This window comes from Labeo rohita, chromosome 5 (assembly GCF_022985175.1).
Source record: "Labeo rohita strain BAU-BD-2019 chromosome 5, IGBB_LRoh.1.0, whole genome shotgun sequence".
In the NCBI taxonomy this organism is placed as follows: Eukaryota; Metazoa; Chordata; class Actinopteri; order Cypriniformes; family Cyprinidae; genus Labeo; species Labeo rohita.
This window is the reverse complement of record NC_066873.1, coordinates 35,949,755-35,970,746: the sequence shown is the minus strand read 5'-3', so window position 1 is coordinate 35,970,746 and position 20,992 is coordinate 35,949,755. Positions and strand designations below refer to the sequence as shown.

General features: G+C 35.5%; 1 protein-coding gene across 2 annotated transcripts; it reads right to left on the bottom strand.

The window, feature by feature from the left end:
• Nucleotides 1–1,136: 1,136 nt before the first annotated feature.
• On the bottom strand, nt 1,137–19,388 carry ankle2 (ankyrin repeat and LEM domain containing 2). Of its 2 annotated transcripts, none has more exons than XM_051111110.1 (13): nt 19,118–19,388; nt 15,868–16,335; nt 15,087–15,281; nt 14,182–14,375; nt 13,717–13,905; nt 11,246–11,368; nt 11,079–11,151; nt 10,816–10,985; nt 10,622–10,728; nt 10,301–10,491; nt 7,072–7,900; nt 5,111–5,242; nt 1,137–3,189 (listed from the first exon to the last, which is right to left on the bottom strand). In XM_051111110.1, exons 2-13 carry the CDS (start codon nt 16,313–16,315, stop codon nt 2,940–2,942), a joined length of 2,901 nt encoding a protein of 966 aa, XP_050967067.1. In that variant the 5' UTR covers nt 16,316–16,335; nt 19,118–19,388; the 3' UTR covers nt 1,137–2,939. The 2 variants fall into 2 exon arrangements, with proteins under 2 accessions (XP_050967067.1, XP_050967068.1); XM_051111111.1 differs by lacking the exon at nt 19,118–19,388 and adding an exon at nt 18,398–18,536.
• Between the last annotated feature and the right edge of the window lie 1,604 nt (nt 19,389–20,992).

Sequence of the window (20,992 nt, the reverse complement as noted above, 5' to 3'; positions counted from 1 at the left end):
CTATATAGTAGCATCTGACTAAAAGAAAAAATACATCATATTTTGCATAATAAAACTAAATCTTTTTTTTTACGATTGTTTGCATTGTGACTTACTTATGACAATAAGGCACATTCTTGTGAATAAATAAATAGACAATTTTATGATGTAGGCCGAAAATGAGCTTCCCCTATTGGACAGACCAGTATCCGCCACTGGTTTGGACACACATAAAGACCAGATTGGTGGAGTATTGCATTGATGTTTGTCCTCATGTCCATTTCTCCCATCTGCATATATGATCATGGAGCTTAACTAAAGTGACCATCAGCTTCTTGGTCACCACTCTAACCAAGACCCTTCTCCATCACTTGCTCAGTTTGGTCAGGAGGCCAGCTCTAGGAAGAATCCTTGTCGTTACAAACATCTTCCATTATGGATAATGGAGGCTACATGCTTCTGTGAACCTTCAATGCAGCAGAATTGGTTTTTGGTGTGTGCCTTTCGAAATCATACCCATTCAATTGAATTTGCCACAGGTTAACTCCACTCAAAGTGTAGTAACATCTACAAGTGATATGAATGCTCCCAAGCTAAATTTCAACTGTCCCAGAAAAGGGTATGAATACTTTTGCAATGGATTTCAGTTTTGTTTTTTTTTTCTAATAAATTTGCAAAATTGTTACAAACATTTTTTTTTTTTTTTTACTTTGTCATTATGGTATGGTATGGAGTGTAGATTGATGTGGGGGAAAAGTTATTTAAAGCAGTTTAACATAAGGCTGCAACAAAACGTGAAAAGGGGTTTGAATACTTTTGCAAGACACTATATGTATAGTGTTTTTAACATTGATAAATATTTTTTTGAGCTTCAAATCAGCATATGAAGACTGTAGTAATATCTACTGAAAATTCAGCTGTGTCATCACAGGAATAAATTACACAATAAAATAGGAAAAAATATTTAAAATTGTAATGTTTTACAATATTACTGTTTTGCTATATTTTATTCAAATAAATGCAGCCTGAGCATAAGAGACCTGGGGGGGAAAAATCTTATAGTTTACAAATATAACAAAACAAATCTGAATGTTTAATACCTGCATGAAATCAAATTTGCTACTTTAGATTTTTCTTGTACAGTCAGAGAAAGTCAATAAAGTTACAAGACTGTGCACTTTATTTATCGTTCGTCAATAGAACATCAAATACTTTCCTTTAACGTATACTGTAATAAAATAGGACTAGAAATGCATGCAACGTAAAGGCCAGGACAACAAAAATAATTCAATTCTCAACAATAAACTGCAACTCATTTTCAATTCACCAGTGTTGGCACTACAAAGCATCGTTTAACAAAAAGTAAGGCTGGCATTGATACAACACTAGCAAGAACTAAACTGTAAACCTTTTTTTCTTCTCTTACAATCGTATTTAAGAGGTATTCAGACACTGCATATGCCAATGCTACTGTACTGGATTTTATACTAGGTAACAGAACAAAAAAAGGTCTATTCAGCTTGTATGTGGTCAGTGCATCTGTCATACACTGAGGAGCCACAGGCCCTTCCAAACAGATCATAATCAAAGGCACTAAAGCTTGACAAAGCAAAGATCAACAGGCCAGCACTACATCGAGAATGATGGGCACCAAAGAAATAGGTCACATGATCTAAACGTACCACAGTAGATGTTCTGAACTCGATTCCTTGAGATATTCATCACATAAAACTTTGTTGCTTCTAGTCATGTAACTTTGATTCCAAAACAAATGAGGGGGAACCAGAAAATGGATCCATTTCGGAAGCCAGTGAGAAGCGCATTGACATGATCGAGCGGTGAGACTAAAATATTGGCCGTTTATGATAGGATGAAGGACATTGATCTTTTCCGAACACATTTAAAGTGCACTTACAACACTCCGGATCCACAATCATCAAGTCTTACAGCTATTATGACATGAATGTAACAAGACAGTACCAATTCATCATCAACTTTGCATGTGCTTGAATGTGGCACGGCTCAAATTATGCAGGTTCACGTCTTTCCGACAAACCGAGTCTCATCTGTTGTTCACGTGTCAAACTCCAAAAAGAATTAAAAGTGCAAACAAATGCGTACTTAGAAATGATAAATCACATTTATTTAACTTAAAAAGGGGAATATTCACACGTTATAGACCTCTTTCTTTTTTTTTATCCCAACATCTAAGGCTGCTATTAACAAAGCATGATAAACACCTGCTTTGAGATTCAGAAGTTGGTCTTTCTTTTAGAAATTTAAGGCAGTTCTCCAATTGAAGAATAAAAATAACTTCTGGCAGTCAGTTGACTTTTTTTTTTTTTAATCCTTAAAAACCATTAAATACCCAATAAAATGAGCATTTTGTGCTACTGACAGTTTGACTAGCAAAAATAATTTAATAATTTACTACTTTATTATTTTAATTTAGCTCTGGGTTTCTGTGTTTTTATATACTGACATCTTTTTTTCCCCCAATTTAAATGACTGTGTCAAGTGGGAAATTGTTCATTTCCATTAAAGACACAGTTTTGTAAATCTCCCACACACACACACACACACACACATAGATAAGAAAGAAAATAGAAAACAAAAACAAAACAGTTAGAAAAAGTCTATATGACCATCACAGATCAACACACTGGGTGTCATACACAGAAGTACCGAATATATATATTTATATATATTATGATTCGGGAACCCCCGGGAGATGTGCATATTATTATTTGAGCTGTGTTCTACGAACCTAGGAGCATACAAACTGAAGGACGGCCTGTTGCGAGATCCTATTTGCGGTTTGCACGGCACTAGGAGCCCAATTTGAGCATTTCATGGCTTCCGTTATGACACTGTTCTCCTCGGCGATGTTCCATCCCATTATGCTTGTTATTTCAGTTACTAATTGGTAGAAATTGGGCTGGATGGGATGAGAGTGTTTGTTAAATGGGGGCATCGCCGAAATGTTTGAGTCGGATACGCTGGATGTAGCTCACGGGACTGTAGTTTGAATGAGCGGGGCTGTAGTTGGAGTGTGCTGGGCTGTAGCGTCCGGGGCTGCAGACGTCCGGTGAGCCCATGTGACGGGCCGGGCTGAAGCGGCTCGCGGGGGACATCAAACTGCTCGCTGGAGAGCCAGGGGTGACCGAGTGAGCCCTGAAATGGCTCTTGTAGACTGCAGGAGTCTGCCAGCTGAAAACATAAATATAGACCTCTTAGTGTACATAAATATTTGTCACAAGATGTGCTCAAAGGGATCTCTATGAAAAAAAAAGCCTATTTTTTTTTTTTTTTTAATATTTTTGGAAAGAGGTCTCTTGCTTTTGCCATCTATTTGGTAAAAACAGTAATATTGTGTAATATTATTGCAATTTAAAATGACTGTTTTACACAGAAACACAGAAACAATGACAGAACATTTTAATCAAGATTCTGTGACAAAAATAGTTACTATATATATATAAAAAAATACATATATACACACATATATATATATATATATATATATATATATATATATATATATATATATATATATATATATATATATATATATATATATATATATATATACACACACACACACACACATATTGATTTATAGTTTGTTAGGATAGAACAATATTTGGCTGAGATACAAATATTTTAAAATCTGGAATCTGAGGGAAATATCGAGAAAATCGCCTTTAAAGTTGTCCAAATTAAGTTGCTAGCAATGCATACTAATCAAAAATTAAGTTTTGATATTTTTACAGTAGGAAATGTACTAAAAAATCTTCATGAAAAATTATCTTTACTTAATATCCTAATGATTTTTGACATAAAAGAAAAATTTATTATTTTTGGCTATATATATACCCATGCTACTTTTTTTGTGGTCCAGGGTTAAATATATACATACATATAAAATATATATAAAATATTTCAAACAGAATACATTTATTAAAAAAGAAATATTTTGTAATATTATTATTATTTAAAATGGCTATTTTCTGTTTTAATATCACAGAAACCTTGATGAAACATTTTAATCAGGATTCTGTTACAAAATAAATTCTAAAGAACAGCATTTATTCGACTTTTTAACATTACAGATGTCTTTACTCTCACTTTTGATGAATTCGATGCATCCTTTTTGAATAAATATTCAAATTTAAATAAACGTAAAAATTGCACTGACCCCAAACTAGGGCTGGTTTTTCCAATTTTATAGATTAATTCAAATTTAATGTTTTGCCATCATTTTTTTTTTTTTGAATTGTGATTTTGAATTAAAATATTACTAAATGTTAGAATTAGACACTCTGACAATATGCCAATGATAACAGTAAAGAGAAAAGAATGATCCAACATGTCGGCGCATGTGATTAACTGCTAACGTGTGACACGCTCATATTGCCAGGCACCGTTCACACCGAACGCGCTTTTGTGTTGACAATGATGTGACACGGGCAGTGAAATAGGAAAAACATGCATGAAGATGGGAGTGAACTTCTTTTAATGTGAGCGCCGCATTTTTATAATGCTGTTTCATGCATGAGTTGCTGCAATTGACACGAGTGCAATAAAACGAGTCCATGTTCACATAGAAAAAAAAAACTGGAAAAGCAGCGCAATCAAATAAAAAAAACCTGTGAAGAACTACTACTGTATGTCTGATAATTTATGTTTGCATCATGACAGGCTGAAAGCTGCTGTTCAATGTTTTTACAGCACATTTACAGTCAATAAGAGTCTGTTGGTGTTATACCTTCAGTCATTTTGAAATTGAATTACTTTGACTTTTGAGATTTTTTTAAAGCATTTTCCTTGTATGATTTCTTAGCATATAATATGTATAACAAATTTGTACAAGATGTAGTTCATGCATCATGAATTTTCTTTAACTAGAGGGTTAATAAAAAAAAGTTACTTGAATCATGTTGTAGTTACAAGTTGATTAGTTAATCAAAAATGAATAAATAAATAAAATGAATAAACTGAGAATTGGTCAAACGTTCTGGAAAAAAAAAAAACTAAGATTTTAATTTTTTGCCATATCGTCCAGCCCTACCCCAAACTTCTGACTGGTAGTGTAATATAACTCTCACCAGTGAGCTACATACATGCCTACCTTTGCATTTCGAAGTGGGAGTAGGCCTGAATTGTGCTCTTCCATTTGTCAATGCTGGGATACTTGAGAGAGTCAATGTCTGCGCCTCCTAAAGCTGACAAAACCTCTCTGTCCAACTTGGTGGGCGAATCCCTGAAAAAAAAAAAGAAAAGAAAAGAGTGAAGGATTAAAGCCAAAGGCTTTGACTTTTCACACTGGACAGATTTTTTGTTAAACAAAAAAAAAAAAAACAATTCTAACTTGTAAACACATAAATAAGGAAAAAAGTATATATATGTTACTATCCACAAATGTGTTGATTTTGAGCTCAAGTAACATTTCTTATAATAATACAACCCTGCATAAAAGCACAACAATACAACTTAAAAAAAGGAATTAAAAATAAACACATAAATGTGTTTTAATAAAAAAAAAACAAACAAACAAAAAAAACATTTTGATAAATAAAATATACATATTTTATAAATAAAATTAATAATAATAAAAAAAGTCAGAATGGCTAACAGGGTTGCAAATTTTGCTTCTAAACTCAGAAAAGGCCAGCTAGGCTTAGGACCAAATGCACCATATTTTTTTTTGACAAGAATAAAAACAAGGCTGTGGGAAGTAAAAAAAAAATTACAAATTGTGTCAATGGACTGTAATGCTTAAGCATACAGATATTTCATCTGACAAAAAATCTTTATGAAAGACTTTAAAACAGTTTTGAAAGTGGAGTTTTGGATGTGATCTTGGACCTTTACACAGAACGTGCCATTGTAAAGTTTGCCAATCTGTCTCTCACAGCTTCGTTATCATTTTGTGTCAAATTCAATATGGCAGTTATCCTGACTAAAGTCTATGCTTAAAGGTGCCGTATGTAATATTGACAGCTAGTGGTTGAAATGGGTACTGCAGACCAAATTTAAAATATTGTTTCTCCCCACCTCCCCCATGCCCACGTGGGTTGCAAGATTGTGCAAACGCAAAAGCAATGTAGAGCTGAAGAGTTGATTTATCTGCATTTTAATATTGATCTGGTCATAAAATGTTTTAGATGGATGCCGGAGCTTTTTAGGTCAGGTACAATCTGCAATCTCTGACCCAGTTTGTTTATTGGCTTCCATGGCTGTAATACGCACTGTTTTCTGCCAAGTGGCATCTCTGGGTGTCGAAATATTATTGGGTGAACTGGCAGTGGGCGGAATCTCACAGACCAAAACACAAATAGACAGGCTGACACAACACACAATTTCAAAGCTGAATAACTGGCTGTAGGATTGTTTTTCAAAGAAACAAGTATGCAAACTTAGCATGTTTCCAAAACATTTGCAAACATAATATGGTATTTTTATGCTTAAAGACATAGTTCACCCAAAAAAAAAAAAAAAGAAAACTCTGACATTAATTATTCACCCTTGTTCATCTTCGGAACACAAATTGAGATATTTCTGACTCTGCATAGACAGCAACGCAACTAAAATGTTTCCAGGCCCAGAAACGTAGTAAGAACATCAGTAAAACAGTCCATGTGACATCAGTGGTTCAACTGCAATTTTATGAAGCTAAGAGAATACTTTTTGTGCACAAAGAAAACAGATTTCATGACGTTATTCAACAATTCTTCTCCTCCATCACATCTTCCACCATTATTGAGAGAACCTCTATACACAAAAACAGCGCATGTGCATAGTCGAGCTCTCAAATTTCATCAAAAATATCTTAATTTGTGTTCTGAAGACAAACAAAAGTCTGTGTTTGGAATGACATGAAGGTGAGTAATTAATGACCGAATTTTCATTTTGGGGTGAAGTCAAAATATTACATACAGCACCTTTAAAGTCATGGGACTTGTACATGTGTACCAAATGTACCATAAATGCCTTGCAATTACAATAGGAAATTCCATGACTTTTCTTAGCTTAGATATTAAAATTATCTAAAATTCTTAGCCTTGATATTAAAATTAAAATTCCTCTCACCCTTCAATGAAGAGTCTTTTCGTCACTCGAGGAGGAGTCCGCAGTATGAAGTCCTGAGAACCGTCAAGTGATCTGTAGGAGCTGGAAGACCCTGAGGAGCTGAGGTCTCTTCCCCCATGATCCCAGGACTTTGATCTGGCGCAGACTGTGCGCTCACCTCCTGGAGTCTCTATAGTCCGTTGGTTCAGAGGTTCTAACCTCTCATTGGCCAGAAAGTATTCATCCGAACTTGCACTGGATCTCGCATCTACTTCGTTTCTTCTCTCCAATCCATCATTCTCTGCTGCTTGTAACACAGATGTCCTGTCTTTATCAAACACAGAGTCGTCTTCCGAGGACAACGAGAGGCGGCCCAGTCCGGAGGTCAGCTCTGTGGCCTGGGGGTCTCTGTGACGTTTTCCTCCGCTTCTTCTTCTCTCCCTGTTTGTCCTGTCTGGCTCATCCAGCAAAGACATCCTCTCAAATTCAGCCATTAGGTTTGAGATTGGCGACAAAATGCAGGAATTTGATGAACCGCAGATGCGAGGGGACATTTTGTCCCCGTTTGGAGTCCTGTCCCCGGGGCCCTGCTCACACAGGCCATTTTTACTGCTGGAGAGCAGGAGATCCTGCTCCGCCGCCACCTCTATGAGGTCAGCACTGTGGGAAACTGGTAGGATGTGAAACTCTAGACCCCCTACCGCCCCCTGCAGGCCGTCTTTGGAGCACACAGACGAAATACTGGTGAGGGCAGCGTTCTGCCTGTTCTTGATCTCCTCCAGGCTGATATCATCACCCTCATCCAAAAATGCACCCACGGAGATGGAGTTACAGAACTTCTTTAGTTTGCCTAAAATTTAAAAGGGGACATATCATGGTGTGAAGGATGTTTCTTGATCTTAAAAAATCTAATTTACATGTGTGGAGCGTCTCAAAGTCTATCTCTGCATATTCCTGTGCGTTTGTGTTTATTATAATGCTCACCTAAAAACGCAACATGCACCATTTCATCCATTTTTGTAAGGTAAATCATTTATAAAACTATGCCAAAACAGGAGAATACATCAGTAACTTTCTAAATATGCTAACTGTTCATTGCACATTTTGATGTCCACATATTAAAAAAAAAAATACAGTGGCTGCAGCATTTCTGTCATAAAGAAATGGCCAAATATTAAAGATTAAGTGGACATTAAAATGTTAATAAATACAATGTTGAGTCAATAGTAAACACGGATTTGTGTAAAAAAAAAAAAAAAAAAAAAAAACAAAAAAAAAAAAGTGCAAAAACAATCGTCAGGGCGTTTTGATATAATGCTGCAGGCATTTGATATAATGCACAATGGGCTAACTTTTCTTTTTAGGAGCACAGTTTCTAATCAAAAAATCTGTCAAATTTTGTTTTTACCTTTGTAATGGCATTTTTTTATAACTTCTAATTAAAACAACAGAATAAGAACGAGTAGAATAAGTTACCAATCAAAAAAAAACAGTATTAACAAAATTAATTTGTACTACAAAGTGGCACAAAAGAACACAGAAGTGGCTTGTAGGTGTATTTTCATATGTTTAATGAGGTTCAGAGATGGCATCAAATTCATAAATTCATGTTTTGTTAATATTTTGTATATACTGAAAAGACTATAACTGAAAAGATATTTTAAAAATGAAACTAAAACTGTCAGTAGCTGGCGGTAAGTCACTGATTTAATTACTGAATCATTCATTCATTTGATTCGTTCAAACGGCTGATTCATTTAAGAATAAAGCAAGTGACTGTCCTTACGAATGAGAAATTGAATCATTGAAACATTCGTTTAAAAAAATGCACGCTCATTCATAAACTAAACACTGTTGTGTTTGAATGGAGATGCACAGTGGCTCAGTTGTAACGTGTTTCAAACTATTTTTGATGACGAAATAGAGCAAAATCAAGCTATAGTGTTGTAGTCAGACAATGTAGGTCACTTAATATTAATTTCTTGTTTATTTAAACTGTTGTTTTAAATCAATATCTCATTTACAAACTCCCTTAAAAATCATTAAAATCCCATTCTCCTCTACTGGAAACAGGTCATCCCGCCGTCGCATGATATGTGGATCAGAGAATTTTTTCCTGTATAAAACTTGAGCAGTTAAGATTCTCACTTTCAGGATCTCTTAAATCTTTTCATAAGACCAGGAAACTTTTTTTCAGATTACATCAAAGAATTGGCTCTGTTCTCTTGACACTAGCGCTAACACACAATTAAGTACAAAACAGAGGAAAGATTGATTTTTGAGAGAGGAATGTTTATTTTTATGTATTTGTTTATCTTTATTGGCTTATTTAATATATCATTTAAACTTTTTTTTTTTCTTAACTTTAAATATCTTTTGGGTGGGAGGGTTTTGAGTCGGCTTATATTGAGACAATCTGTAATTTCTTATTTTTCACTGAATACATTATGTATGGTCTTGTTAAAATACCAATAAAAAAAATCATTAAAATCTGTCACTCATCTTAGTTCATTGCGATCTCACAAAGTTCCATTATAATCAACAAAGCTCTCTACACTGCACAATCAATCTCTTTTTTGTCTCTTATTTACACTCTCTCTACACTTTGTTTATCAAAGGATTTGTGAGATATGTCTGTGATACATTACTAAATGTTGCAAAAATGCATAGAAACCTTTGAAGCTCCCCTCACCGCAAACACAAATATGCCAAACGGGTCAGCACACTGGTGCTCCTAAATATTTTTTTCCAGTCGCATGCAGTAGTTTTCAGTGAAAATGACTGCACTGTAGAGCACTTTACAATATGTATTTTCACAGTTCTGTTCAATAAAACCATGATTATTTGCTTTCGCTACTTTATTTGAACCAATTATTATTACGTCATTGCTATTGTATATGTATTTTGAGTCATTTTAAAGGCCACTGTTTGCTTATGGCTATTTTTATTACCTCAAAAAAAGAGAAAAAAAAAAAGAAATCATATTTATCCGATTACTCAATTAATCATCAGAATAATCGACTGACTACTCGGTTATCAAAATAATCATTAGTGACCGTCCTACTCACTATATATTGATAATTGATTAAAATCATGTAAGATTAAAAGAAAATGCCACAGTACAGTCATGTGTGAATGTATATCTGACTGTCAGATCTGAAGTCGTATCTGATATGAATGCCCTGTCAGAATAACAAATATCGCCAAAAGGTGACAAGTTTGCAAGTATGGTAAAAATCAGTGGTCTTACCTGGAGATGGGGTTTTAAACCTGTTGCTGGTTTCATTCTCTCCAGCCTCCTCATGAGCTCGCTCCCTGAAGTCCTTTTTACTGAGGTATTCTTCAAGCATTTTCAGGCCTTCAGTTGACTGCAGGTCCACAAAACTGTCTAGGAAATCCCAGTACTCCGCCCAGGGGTGACCGAGCTCATGGGCCAGATCTCTGCTCACGGACAGGGCAGCATTATCTAATCAATGCTTAGTAGCACTCTTTTAATGGCCCAAAACATAAATAAGTCTCTATGATAATAGGAGTAATGTCCTGCTTCCTTAAATGATATCTTAGCACTGACCTGCCAACTCTTTCTGCTCCACGGTCTGGGTCAGACTTTAGGATGTTGTGGAAATGGTCTGCCCGTTCTCTGGGAGGAGTCTTCCATGCTCGTCTGAACTCATCCGCCTGTAACAGCAATGTTAGACAAATTAGGTCATAATACATGACTAAACATATCAGCATAAAACTCTTTATATTCTATATAAAACTCACTTTAGATGGACTTAAAGGTCCAGCAAAGGCTCTGACTGCCATAACTGGATCTTTTGGGCTTCTAGGTAAGCGTGGTGACAGGTTTTCCATTGGTTCAGGAGACCAAGGTGCACCAATCATAGGCTGAGAGGAGTTATCAGTGGCTCTCAATAAGGGGATGTATAATCGATCTGTAGACAGTCAAAGATCAGCATTAGAATATGCAAATAACCTACATTTTTAAAGTATAATATATTAACAAAGACAATATATGATTGACTTACCTTCTAAATATTCATTTATCTTCTGTCTGACCTCCTGAATTTTACACTTTTCTTTCATTCTTTCACAAATGACCTAAATGAAGGGAATACATTAGATGACTGATGAGTAAGCATTGATAAATTACGAAATCCTCAGCATGAAAGCTAATGTATCATAGTTGCTGTACCTCAGAGGGTTTCTGGTTGTACTTGTTCTTGCAGTTCTTGTCGATGTCTGGATGAGAACAGAGTATGTTCACCACCTCTGGACAGCCAAACTTACAAGCAAAGTGAAGAGGCGTCTCGAATCCCTATAAAACACAGGATAGAGCATTCAGGTGGGACTGTTAAAACCTCTAGTGGTGAATCATCTACCTAGACAGTATTCTAGGTATAATATGAAAGTGACAGACACAATAGATGTTCCAAACAGTGTCATCAAAATAATGCAGACAAAACCACAATTCAAAACACAAAAAATGTTACGCAAATACCTTATTAGTAAACTTTAAAAAATAAATCTGTACATTTATTTAGCAGGGCATTACACATCATCCAAAACTGTACTAGCGACATTAAACTGTTTTGTGTTTATTTATTTGTACATTAACGATAGTCAACTATTTGAATATTTAAAGAAGTATTACAAGATAACTACTTAGCTGCTTTCTTCCCTAAAGGTTACAAGTTTAAAAAAAAAAAAAAAAAAAAAAAAAAAAAACTTTAGGGGTGCTATGAAGATTATAAATAAAGGGTTAAGGCATTTACAAGTAAAATTATTTAATTTATTACAATACAAAAAGTATACTAGAGTTTTTTATATTTCTGCTTCAAATTTTACAATATGTAAATATGTATAGCCCTACTTAAAACTGTATAAACTATCTATATTGTATGTTCCCTTATAATGTGTGATAATGAAAACGTTGCCTTTCGAAGTTTAACAATCACATTAGGCCATATCATGATTCCTGTTTTTCAATCTACAAATTTAATGGAGAAGTCCACTTCCAGAACAATAATTCACAAATAATTTACTCACCCCCTTGTCATCCAAGATGTTCATGTCTTTCTGTCTTTAGTTGTGAAGAAATTGTGTTTTTTGATGAAAGCATTTCAGGATTTTTCTCTGTACAATGGACTACATTGGTCCCCCCCGATTTTGGTCTTATCTAGTGGAATGATTCTACATTTTTTTCGGAAAATAATTTGCATACTTTTTAAGCACAAAAGCTTGTGTAGCACTAGCTCTGGGATGCGTGTTCACAATGCTACGTACTATTGAATCATGTCGAAAGGTAATGCGGAGCTACAGACCCAGTGTTTACAAAGTGAACACACAAAGACTAAGAAAGTGCAAGTAAGTCAAACGCGGTTTATAAACAAAAAGGTACAACGATGTCGGATGATTCTGAAGTTGTAGGAGAAAATAAGATGGAGTTATTCGCCATTCTCTACCTTTTTTAGCCAGAGTACACAGACGATGAACTTAGACATGACTCGTAGTAGTGATGGGAAGTTCGGATTATTTTACCGACTCAGACCTTTAAGTCTCGTTCAACAAAATGAACAAATCTTTTGAGTCATTTCGTTCATTTTAGCAAAATCAGCATCACGTTACAGCCCCATAAGAGAAACGAGCGACTCGAAAAACCCGAAGACTCGAAACAGACTTAACGAATCACTCCCCGATCACTCCCCGAGACGACTCGTTCTTCCCGAGTCACATTAAAGATTCGTTCAAAATGAAAGAATCGTTCAAGAATGACCCATCACTAATACGAAGCATCGTGAACATGCATCCCAGAGCCTGTGCTACACAAGCTTTTGTGCTTAAAGTATACACGTTTTTATTTTTTGGAAAAAAAAAAGACTGATCGTTTCGCTAGATAAGACCCTTCTTCCTCAGCTGGGATTGTTTAGAGCCCTTTGAAGCTGCATTTAAACTACATTTTGGAAGTTCAAAATTGGGGCACCAATGAAGTCCATTATATGGAGAAAAATACTGAAATGTTTTCCTCAAAAACCATAATTTCTTCACAAATGAAGAAAGAGTAAATTATTTGTAAATTGTTGTTCTGGAAGTGGACTTCTCCTTTAATTGTCATTTAAAAGGTTTTAAGATGTTTGTTATACCATTTTAGATATTTAACACTTTATGACTTTACAGTTCCATAAAACTGAAAGTCCCCACAGGGACTTTTTTTTTTATTTTATTTGCAAATGTGCTCATTGCACATTTTTAAGTTTTTTTTTTTTTTTTTTTTTTTTTGATCCCCCGCAATGCCCTACATTTGACTGCTGAAGCCGGTACCATTGTCAGTGCTTCTGCATGACAGTTCAGCAATCAGGTGTTACAAAGCAGCCCTCTCTGAAAAAGCTGCAATTACAAGTTCTATGAGGTCTCAAATGTATTTTAGTTTAAGTTGGATTCTCAAAATTATGATAATTCTGACAGGGAATAAACAGACATATAGTACATAGTATAAGTTATTGACTGTGTGAGTGACCATTAATGGACTTGCTGGCCATTTCAGTCACTTTAGTTTCATTTTAGCCAGGATGCAAAAAACACCACAGGAAATGCAAAAGCTACTATTTCAACACTCATGTTTCCGATATTTGAACAGTTAAAGACAGATTAAAAAGCACCACTTACAGCTTTATCTGGTGTATTGAGGTACAAGTCTACGATATACCGGATGCGTTTCTGCAGCATGCTCTCCTGGTCATCTGGGTACATAAGTCGCATGAAATCGGGGTTCTCAAGTGTGTCCAGCAGGATCTGAACAATGCCTGGCTGGTTCTCCTTAGCAGCCACATGCATCACATTATACCTGCAGCCCTCCTGAGACATTTAAAAGCAGCATTTACAGATAAGGAAGTTTAGATAAACTGTTGTGAATAGGCAAAAGAACATGCTTGCACAAGTATATAGCTGAATTCATGCACATGGGAAAATGGTGCATGTGGAAATATTTAGGATTTGTAAATAAGTAACTTAAGACACCAGGCTGGTTTGAAAAGAGACTTTGAACTTCGCAAAGCAGCCAATAGCTCACCATATCAAGTGGAAAAACAGCCAAAACAACATACAAACAGATCATGATACAAAAACTTTCACCTGGACTACGGTAGGGTTATCCCCTGACCCGATGAGGTAACGAGGGTTGCTCCAGACCAGCTCAGTAAAAGCCATCTCGTCTCCCTTCTCCACAGCCTTCCTGAGCTTGGCCGTCAAATCTTGAGTCCGAGGGCTCTTAAAACTGTTTGCCTTCTCCCTGTTGATTGTGTCTGCCTCCATCATAGATGGGTTGTCTGGTTTTGAGAATTTAGAAAAAAAAAAAGTTTACATTTACAATAGGCCATTTTTCAACATTATCTTAGCTTAATATAAATTTTTTTTTCATTTTAATACATCTATATATTTGTTCATAATCTAATATGTGACCCTGGACCATAAAACCTTAAGTCTTAAGTAGCACGGGTATATTTGTAGCAATAGCCAAAAATACACTGTATGGGTAATTAAAAAAAAAAAAAAAAAAAAAAAAAAAAAAAATTTATATATATTATTTTTCTTTTATGCCAAAAATCATTAGGATATTAAGTAAAGATCATGTTCCATGTAGAGATTTTGTAAATTTCCTACTGTAAATAAATCAAAACCTAACTTTTGATTAGTAATATGCATTGTCTTTTGATTTTTTTGCACTCTCAGATTCTAGATTTTCAAATAGTTGTATCTCGACCAAATATCGTCTGATCCTAATTTGTTAGAATCAATGGAAAAACATAATTGGAAAAGCCATTTATTCAGCTTTCAGGGGATGTATAAATCTCAAATTAAAAAAACCTGACCCTTATGGCTGGTTTTGTTTTCCAGGATCACATATATAAATTTTGAAACAAGGTTGAAACAGACTACAGATTTTAATTCATAATTTATTAAATCAAAATGTATACATTAAATTATAAAACATATTATAAAACACACTTTACATCTGAGGTAATGGAGATATTCCTCACCTTTGTTAAACACCAGGCCAGGTTTGACAGGAGAAACACAGGGAGCGCTTTTACTAGGCGAAGGGTAGTAGTCACATATGCCTTTGGCAAACTTCTCAGCATCCTCGCGATTGGAGAAAGCTTTAAACCGAGCCCCCTTCATCATTTTAACAGCCTGCAAAGCCTCTTTCTTATCCGTGTACACATGGGCTCTTTCTAAAGAGGAAGAGGAAAATAACAATCTCATACCAACGTAAGTCTGAGTCATCTGCACAGTATTAGCATGTACATGGCTATTGTACTAACAACTCTGTAGTAAGAGTGTTAATAACTAATTACAGAAGGAAAAAAACACTGTTTAAAAGTTTTTTAAATATATAAATTCAGTAAGGATGCATTAAATATCAAAAGTGACAGTAAAGAATGTTAGTTACCAAACATTTTGTTTTGAATAAACAAAATGTTCTTTTGAACCTTGAATTCAAAGAAAAAAATGTTTTAAAGTTTCCACAAAAATGTTAAGCAACACAGTCGTTTTCACCAATAATAATAAATGTTTCTCATGCACCATGTGACACTGAAAACTGGAGTAATGATTGCTGAAAATTCAGCTTTGCCATCACAGAGATAAATGACATTTTAAAACATATCAAAACAGAAAACAGTTTTAAATTGAATAATATTTTACAATTTTACTGTATTTTCGATTAAATAAATGCAGCCTTATTGCAGGGAACACAAGAGGCTTCTTTCAAAAACATGTCATCAAAAACATGTCTAAAGTAAAGGTAAAAACACTTACCATTCCTAGCCAGTACATCCTCCCACAACGGACACACTCCGTAGAAAAAGGTGGGCGACACCTGTGCAGCTTTAGAGGGAGTTAGTGTCTCCGCCTGTGAATTCCCCACATTACAAGGGCACACCGTTCCACTCAGAGCCTCCTCCTCAGGTGGGTTAAGGCCCATGCCGTACCCAAAATCCCCATCCTCGCCTGTGACCGAATCTGAGGATGTTGATGTGGCACTGGATGGCACTACACTTCCAGAGCTGTCCGACGAGGCACTATTATCACCGCTGCTGTCAGGCTCAGTAAGTCCAGCATTCTCCACCAGAGCCCTGGCGAGCTTACGCTCAAATATGGCTCTTGTCGTGGCAGTGATGGGGCCACATTTCAAGTTGGCTTTAATGATCTCCTCCCTCAACTCATCAGCAGTGAGACCTTTCAACCTGCTCAGGACCGCGTCCATGCTTCTGCTTCTGCGGCTACCTGAAAAACAAAACATATGAACATACGAAAACAGGGAAGAAAGTATTATCTGGCAAAAACGTCTTAGGTCTCACGCTGGTAACTGCATCAGCTGGGACTGCTAACAAAGATAGTACAAAACAGGTAGGGCACTTTACGTGAAAACCTGCCCTTTTGAGAAACAATATACTTCCTTTTTTATTATAAAGGAATCACAAAAAAAAAAAAAAAAAAAAAAAAAAAAAAAAAAAAAACACACATACAGACTTCATATAATACATATACCTAGGAATGAAAAGCACTAATTATAAAATAAATATTAAACATTATAAAAAGAAAATATTATAAATAAAAATGTATAAATAAATCTAAAAATATTAAATGCATATATAAATAAAATTATACGATATGATGCTGACAAAATTACATCGTTTAACCAAATAAATTAAAAGAGCAGAAGTGTCTTAAAGGGACAGTTCACCAAAAATTAAAATTCTGTCATTAATTACTCACACTCATGTTGTTCCAAACCCTTTAGACCTTTATTCATCTTCAGAACACAAATTAAGATATTTCTGATGAAATCCAAGACGCTGCATAGACAGCAATGCAAGTGAAATGTTTCCAGGCCATTGAAGTAAGGGCAATTGTGACCCTGGACCACAAAGCCAGTCTTAAGTAGCACGGGTATATTTGTAGGAATAGCCAAAAATACACTGTATGGGTCAAAATAATCATTAGCATATTAAGTAAGATGTTCCATGAAGATATTTTGTAAATTTCCTACTGTAAATATATCAAAACGTAATTTTTGATTAGTAATAGGCATTGCTGAGAACTTCATTTGGACAAATTTAAAGGCGATTTTGTCAATATTTCGATTTTTTTGTACCCTCAGATTCCAGATTTTCCAATAGTTGTCCTATCCTAACAAACCATACATCAATGGAAAGCTTATTTATTCATTCGATGTATAAATCTGACTGGTGTTGTGGTCCAGGGCCACAAATCATTCAAATATCCTGTGACATAAGTGGTTCAACCGTAATTTTACAAAGCTACGAGAACACTCTTTGTGTGCAAAGAAAACAAAAAGAACTTTATTCAACAATTTACGCCTTCCTTCCATACGTTTCTGGGTCTGGGAACATTTCAGCTGCACTGCTGTCTATGCAGGGTCTCGGATTTCATCAAAAATATCTTAATTTGTGTTCTGAAGATGAACGATGGTCTTCAAAAGAAGGTTTGGAACAACATGAGGGTGAGTAACTAACAACAGAATTTTCATTTTAAGGTGTACAATTTTTTTTTTTTAAGAGCGTTGGAGTTCTTTGCCGAAGAAATAGCTTAGATATACTGCTCGATATCTTTTTCAAAGATAACGAAAATGAGCTTTTGATGACTGAATTTACAAATTGAATTTGTTTGTTTGTTCACATCAGCACTGAGAAACCAAAAGCAAATTTTGGTTAATAAACAAAACCATTCTGTAGAAGGAAAGTCCCAAAAATACAAGGTACATTTTCACTGGAGGAAACATAAAAACACCAATTTATATCTGTATCCAATGTAACGGTTTTTAAATACACTTTGGTAGTCATTTAAAAGGACATTCCTTACTTTATTAGTTATCATGTATTCAAGCAGGCACTATCCATAGTTTTTCCAACCAACACGAAAACAAACTTCTCTCAGTATAGCAAAATATATGGAACTGTTGAACTAATGTATTTCCTTAACGTTTATGAAACGCGGTGTGACGTCACGGCGCGTCATCGCAGCAGTTAAACTGACAGCATCGAGCTCCTTTGCATTGTTAAGGATCAAAAACGTGCGACATAAAGTGGGGCTGCCCAAATCGTGGCACCGGTCGCGTTTTCAACTAAACTCCTCTAAATCTCATCCCCTGTGAGGCAAGCATGCATCTGCAGCATATAAAAAGTTTATTAAAACCGAGGTGTCACGCCCAAACTACCATCCATTGTAGTTTTTGGTCTGTATATTACATGATCCTGATTTAATGGAGATGACATATCAAAACATGGGGGATGAAAATGTCACCCGTCATTTTTGCACCACTTACCATCTAGCAGCTGAACAGTGATGCCGTGCGTGATGTGAAAGCGCAGGTGTGCATGTGTGATTTATTAAACGTTTATATGAGTGTGAATCGCGCGGACGCTCTGGAAGGGTCGCATTGTTTACAGGTCGGTCTGCGCATGCGCGTGGGACGGTCTGCGCCTGCTCAGTACGCCGGGCAGGGTTCATGTGTTTCAAACGCCGGGTGCAGGGAGTATCGATCTTGGGAGTCGGATCTTTTCAATGACTCGATTGAACAGGTTCACGAAAAAGGATTCGGTTCACTCATGTTGGGGTGGAAAATGGTGCTTTTTTCCAAGTATTATATTCAAAATTAGTTTAAAGAGACGATTTTAAACTTCTCCATATGTTGTGTCTTCGCAGAACTGAAAGAAAGATAAATACAAGCTATTTTTTGTAAACCGACAGCGCGATATTACGTCATTACGTAAAGGAATGACGGAATTGTTCGAAACGAACTGCTCGAAAGAACCGATTCGCGAAAGATTCGCACTAGGCATCAGTCATGCTTAAACCCACATTTCAAAAGTCAACACTTTGACAATGACATCCCACAATATAGCAGTTACTACTGCTAATACCCGATCTCATCACGTCATATTTAACAATGACAGGTTGACTTTGCTAATCAAGACAAAAAGGGAGGTAAGCTGTAGAAGTGAGTGATTAAAAACTCAGTCAGATAAGAGAATCCAGACATTACCTCTGCTTCTGTCTGCAAATGGATGAAGGCTGCAGGTGGAGATGGGTTGCACACCAGCTCCTTACATGCTTAGTTTCCATACAGCCATGCCTGTTGACACTTATTGTGGCGAAACAAGAACTCAATATCTCACGCTCGATAACGGCTCTTCCTGTACCAGAACAGCTATAATCATATACAAATGAAAATAAGGGATTCACAGAGATCACGCCAGTTGTTTCAAGTTACCGTCTGAGCAAAATGTGCCTCCCGGAAGTCTCTCTTGCTCGATGGGGTTTTGCTAGTTTTTGAACGGGTTGTAGCAGCGCTGCCTAGTGGCTGCCTTGCATTTTAAAATGAATAAAAAGCTTATCACAAATGATGTCTTGTGAAGCAGTACACTATGTAACGATTAACGTTTCTAACTATAGAATGCCATATGTTTCACATTGTTTATGTTTAACTTGGCAAGTGCCTTCCCGCTGTCATCTCATATTAATACTGTTTGTCAATTTTAATCTAATTTGTGTGAAAAAGTAGTTTTATTAGATAATTAAGTGATTAATTAGAATGCATAATGAACATTTGCTTACTGTGCAAACGCTACGATACATAGCTTACAGTATATTACCACCTATTAAATCAAATAAAAAGCAGAATGTGTCTTCAAGCAACAGTATCTGCTGCCTATAATATAATATACAGCTGAAGTCAAAAATGTACATACCCCTTGCAGAATCTGCAAAATGTTAATTATTCATAAAATAAGAAGGATCATACAAAATGCATGTTATTTATTTAGTACTGACCTAAATATGATATTTTGCAAAAAAGATTTTGCATATAGTCCACAAGAGAAAATAATAATCAAATTTATACAAATGACCCTGTTCAAAAGTTTACATACATTTGCTTTTTAGTACTGTGTTGTTACCTGAATGATCCCTGATTTTTTTTTTTTTTTTTTTAGTGATAGTTGTTCATGAGTCACTGAACAGTTAAACCCCCTGCTGTTCTTTAGAAAAACCCTTCAGGTCCCACTAATTTTTTTATTTTTTTTTTATAGCATTTTTGTGTATTTGAACCCTTTCCAACAATGACTATGATTTTGAGATCCATCTCTTCACACTAAGGACAACTGAGGGACTCGTGCAACTATTACAGAAGGTTCAAACACTCACTGATGCTTCAGAAGGAAACAAGATGCATTAAGAGCATTAAAACTTTTTGAATTTAAAGATCAGGGTAGTCTTCTGGGAAACATGCAAGTATCTGCTGTAGCTTCTGAAGGGCAGTACTAAATGAAAAAAAAATATATATATAGGCAAAATAAGAAAAATGTACACATCTTCATTTAGTTTAAAAGTTTTCACCCCTGGCTCTTAATGCAATGTTTCTCCTTCATGAGCATAAGTGAGCGTTTGAACCTTCTGTAATTGTTGCAAGAGAGCCTCTCAGCTGTCCTAAGTGAAATGATGGATCTCAAAATCATACAGTCAGGTTCAAATACACAAAAATTCTGAAAAACCACAGAATTTGTGGCACCTGAAGGATTTTCCTGAAGAACAGCAGGCAGTTTAACTGTTCAGGACAGACAAGGGATTCGTGAACAACTATCACTAAACAAAAAAACACAGGCATGGATCATACAGGTAACAACAGTATCAAGAATCAACTTAACAGGGCCATTTTTATAAATTCAACTATTTTTTCTTGTGGATTGTATGTAAATATCTTTTAATGTTAAGTACCTTATTCAGGTCAGTACTAAAAAGAAATAACATGCGTTTTGTACGATCCCTCTTATTTTGGTAAAATAATTAACATTTTGCAGATTCTGCAAAGTGTATGTAAACTTCTGACTTCAAAAGCATCAAATAGGAACAAAAGACAAGA

Bases quoted from the DNA above. Each gene is read 5' to 3' on its own strand.
- ankle2 (XM_051111110.1), bottom strand. From the start codon at position 16,315: ATGGACGCGGTCCTGAGCAGGTTGAAAGGTCTCACTGCTGATGAGTTG. The intron at 7,901-10,300 runs GTAAGACCACTG...TTTAAATTTTAG, and splicing joins GTTTAAAACCCCATCTCCAG to GCAAACTAAAGAAGTTCTGT. The intron at 3,190-5,110 runs GTAGGCATGTAT...TTATGTTTTCAG, and splicing joins TCCCACTTCGAAATGCAAAG to CTGGCAGACTCCTGCAGTCT.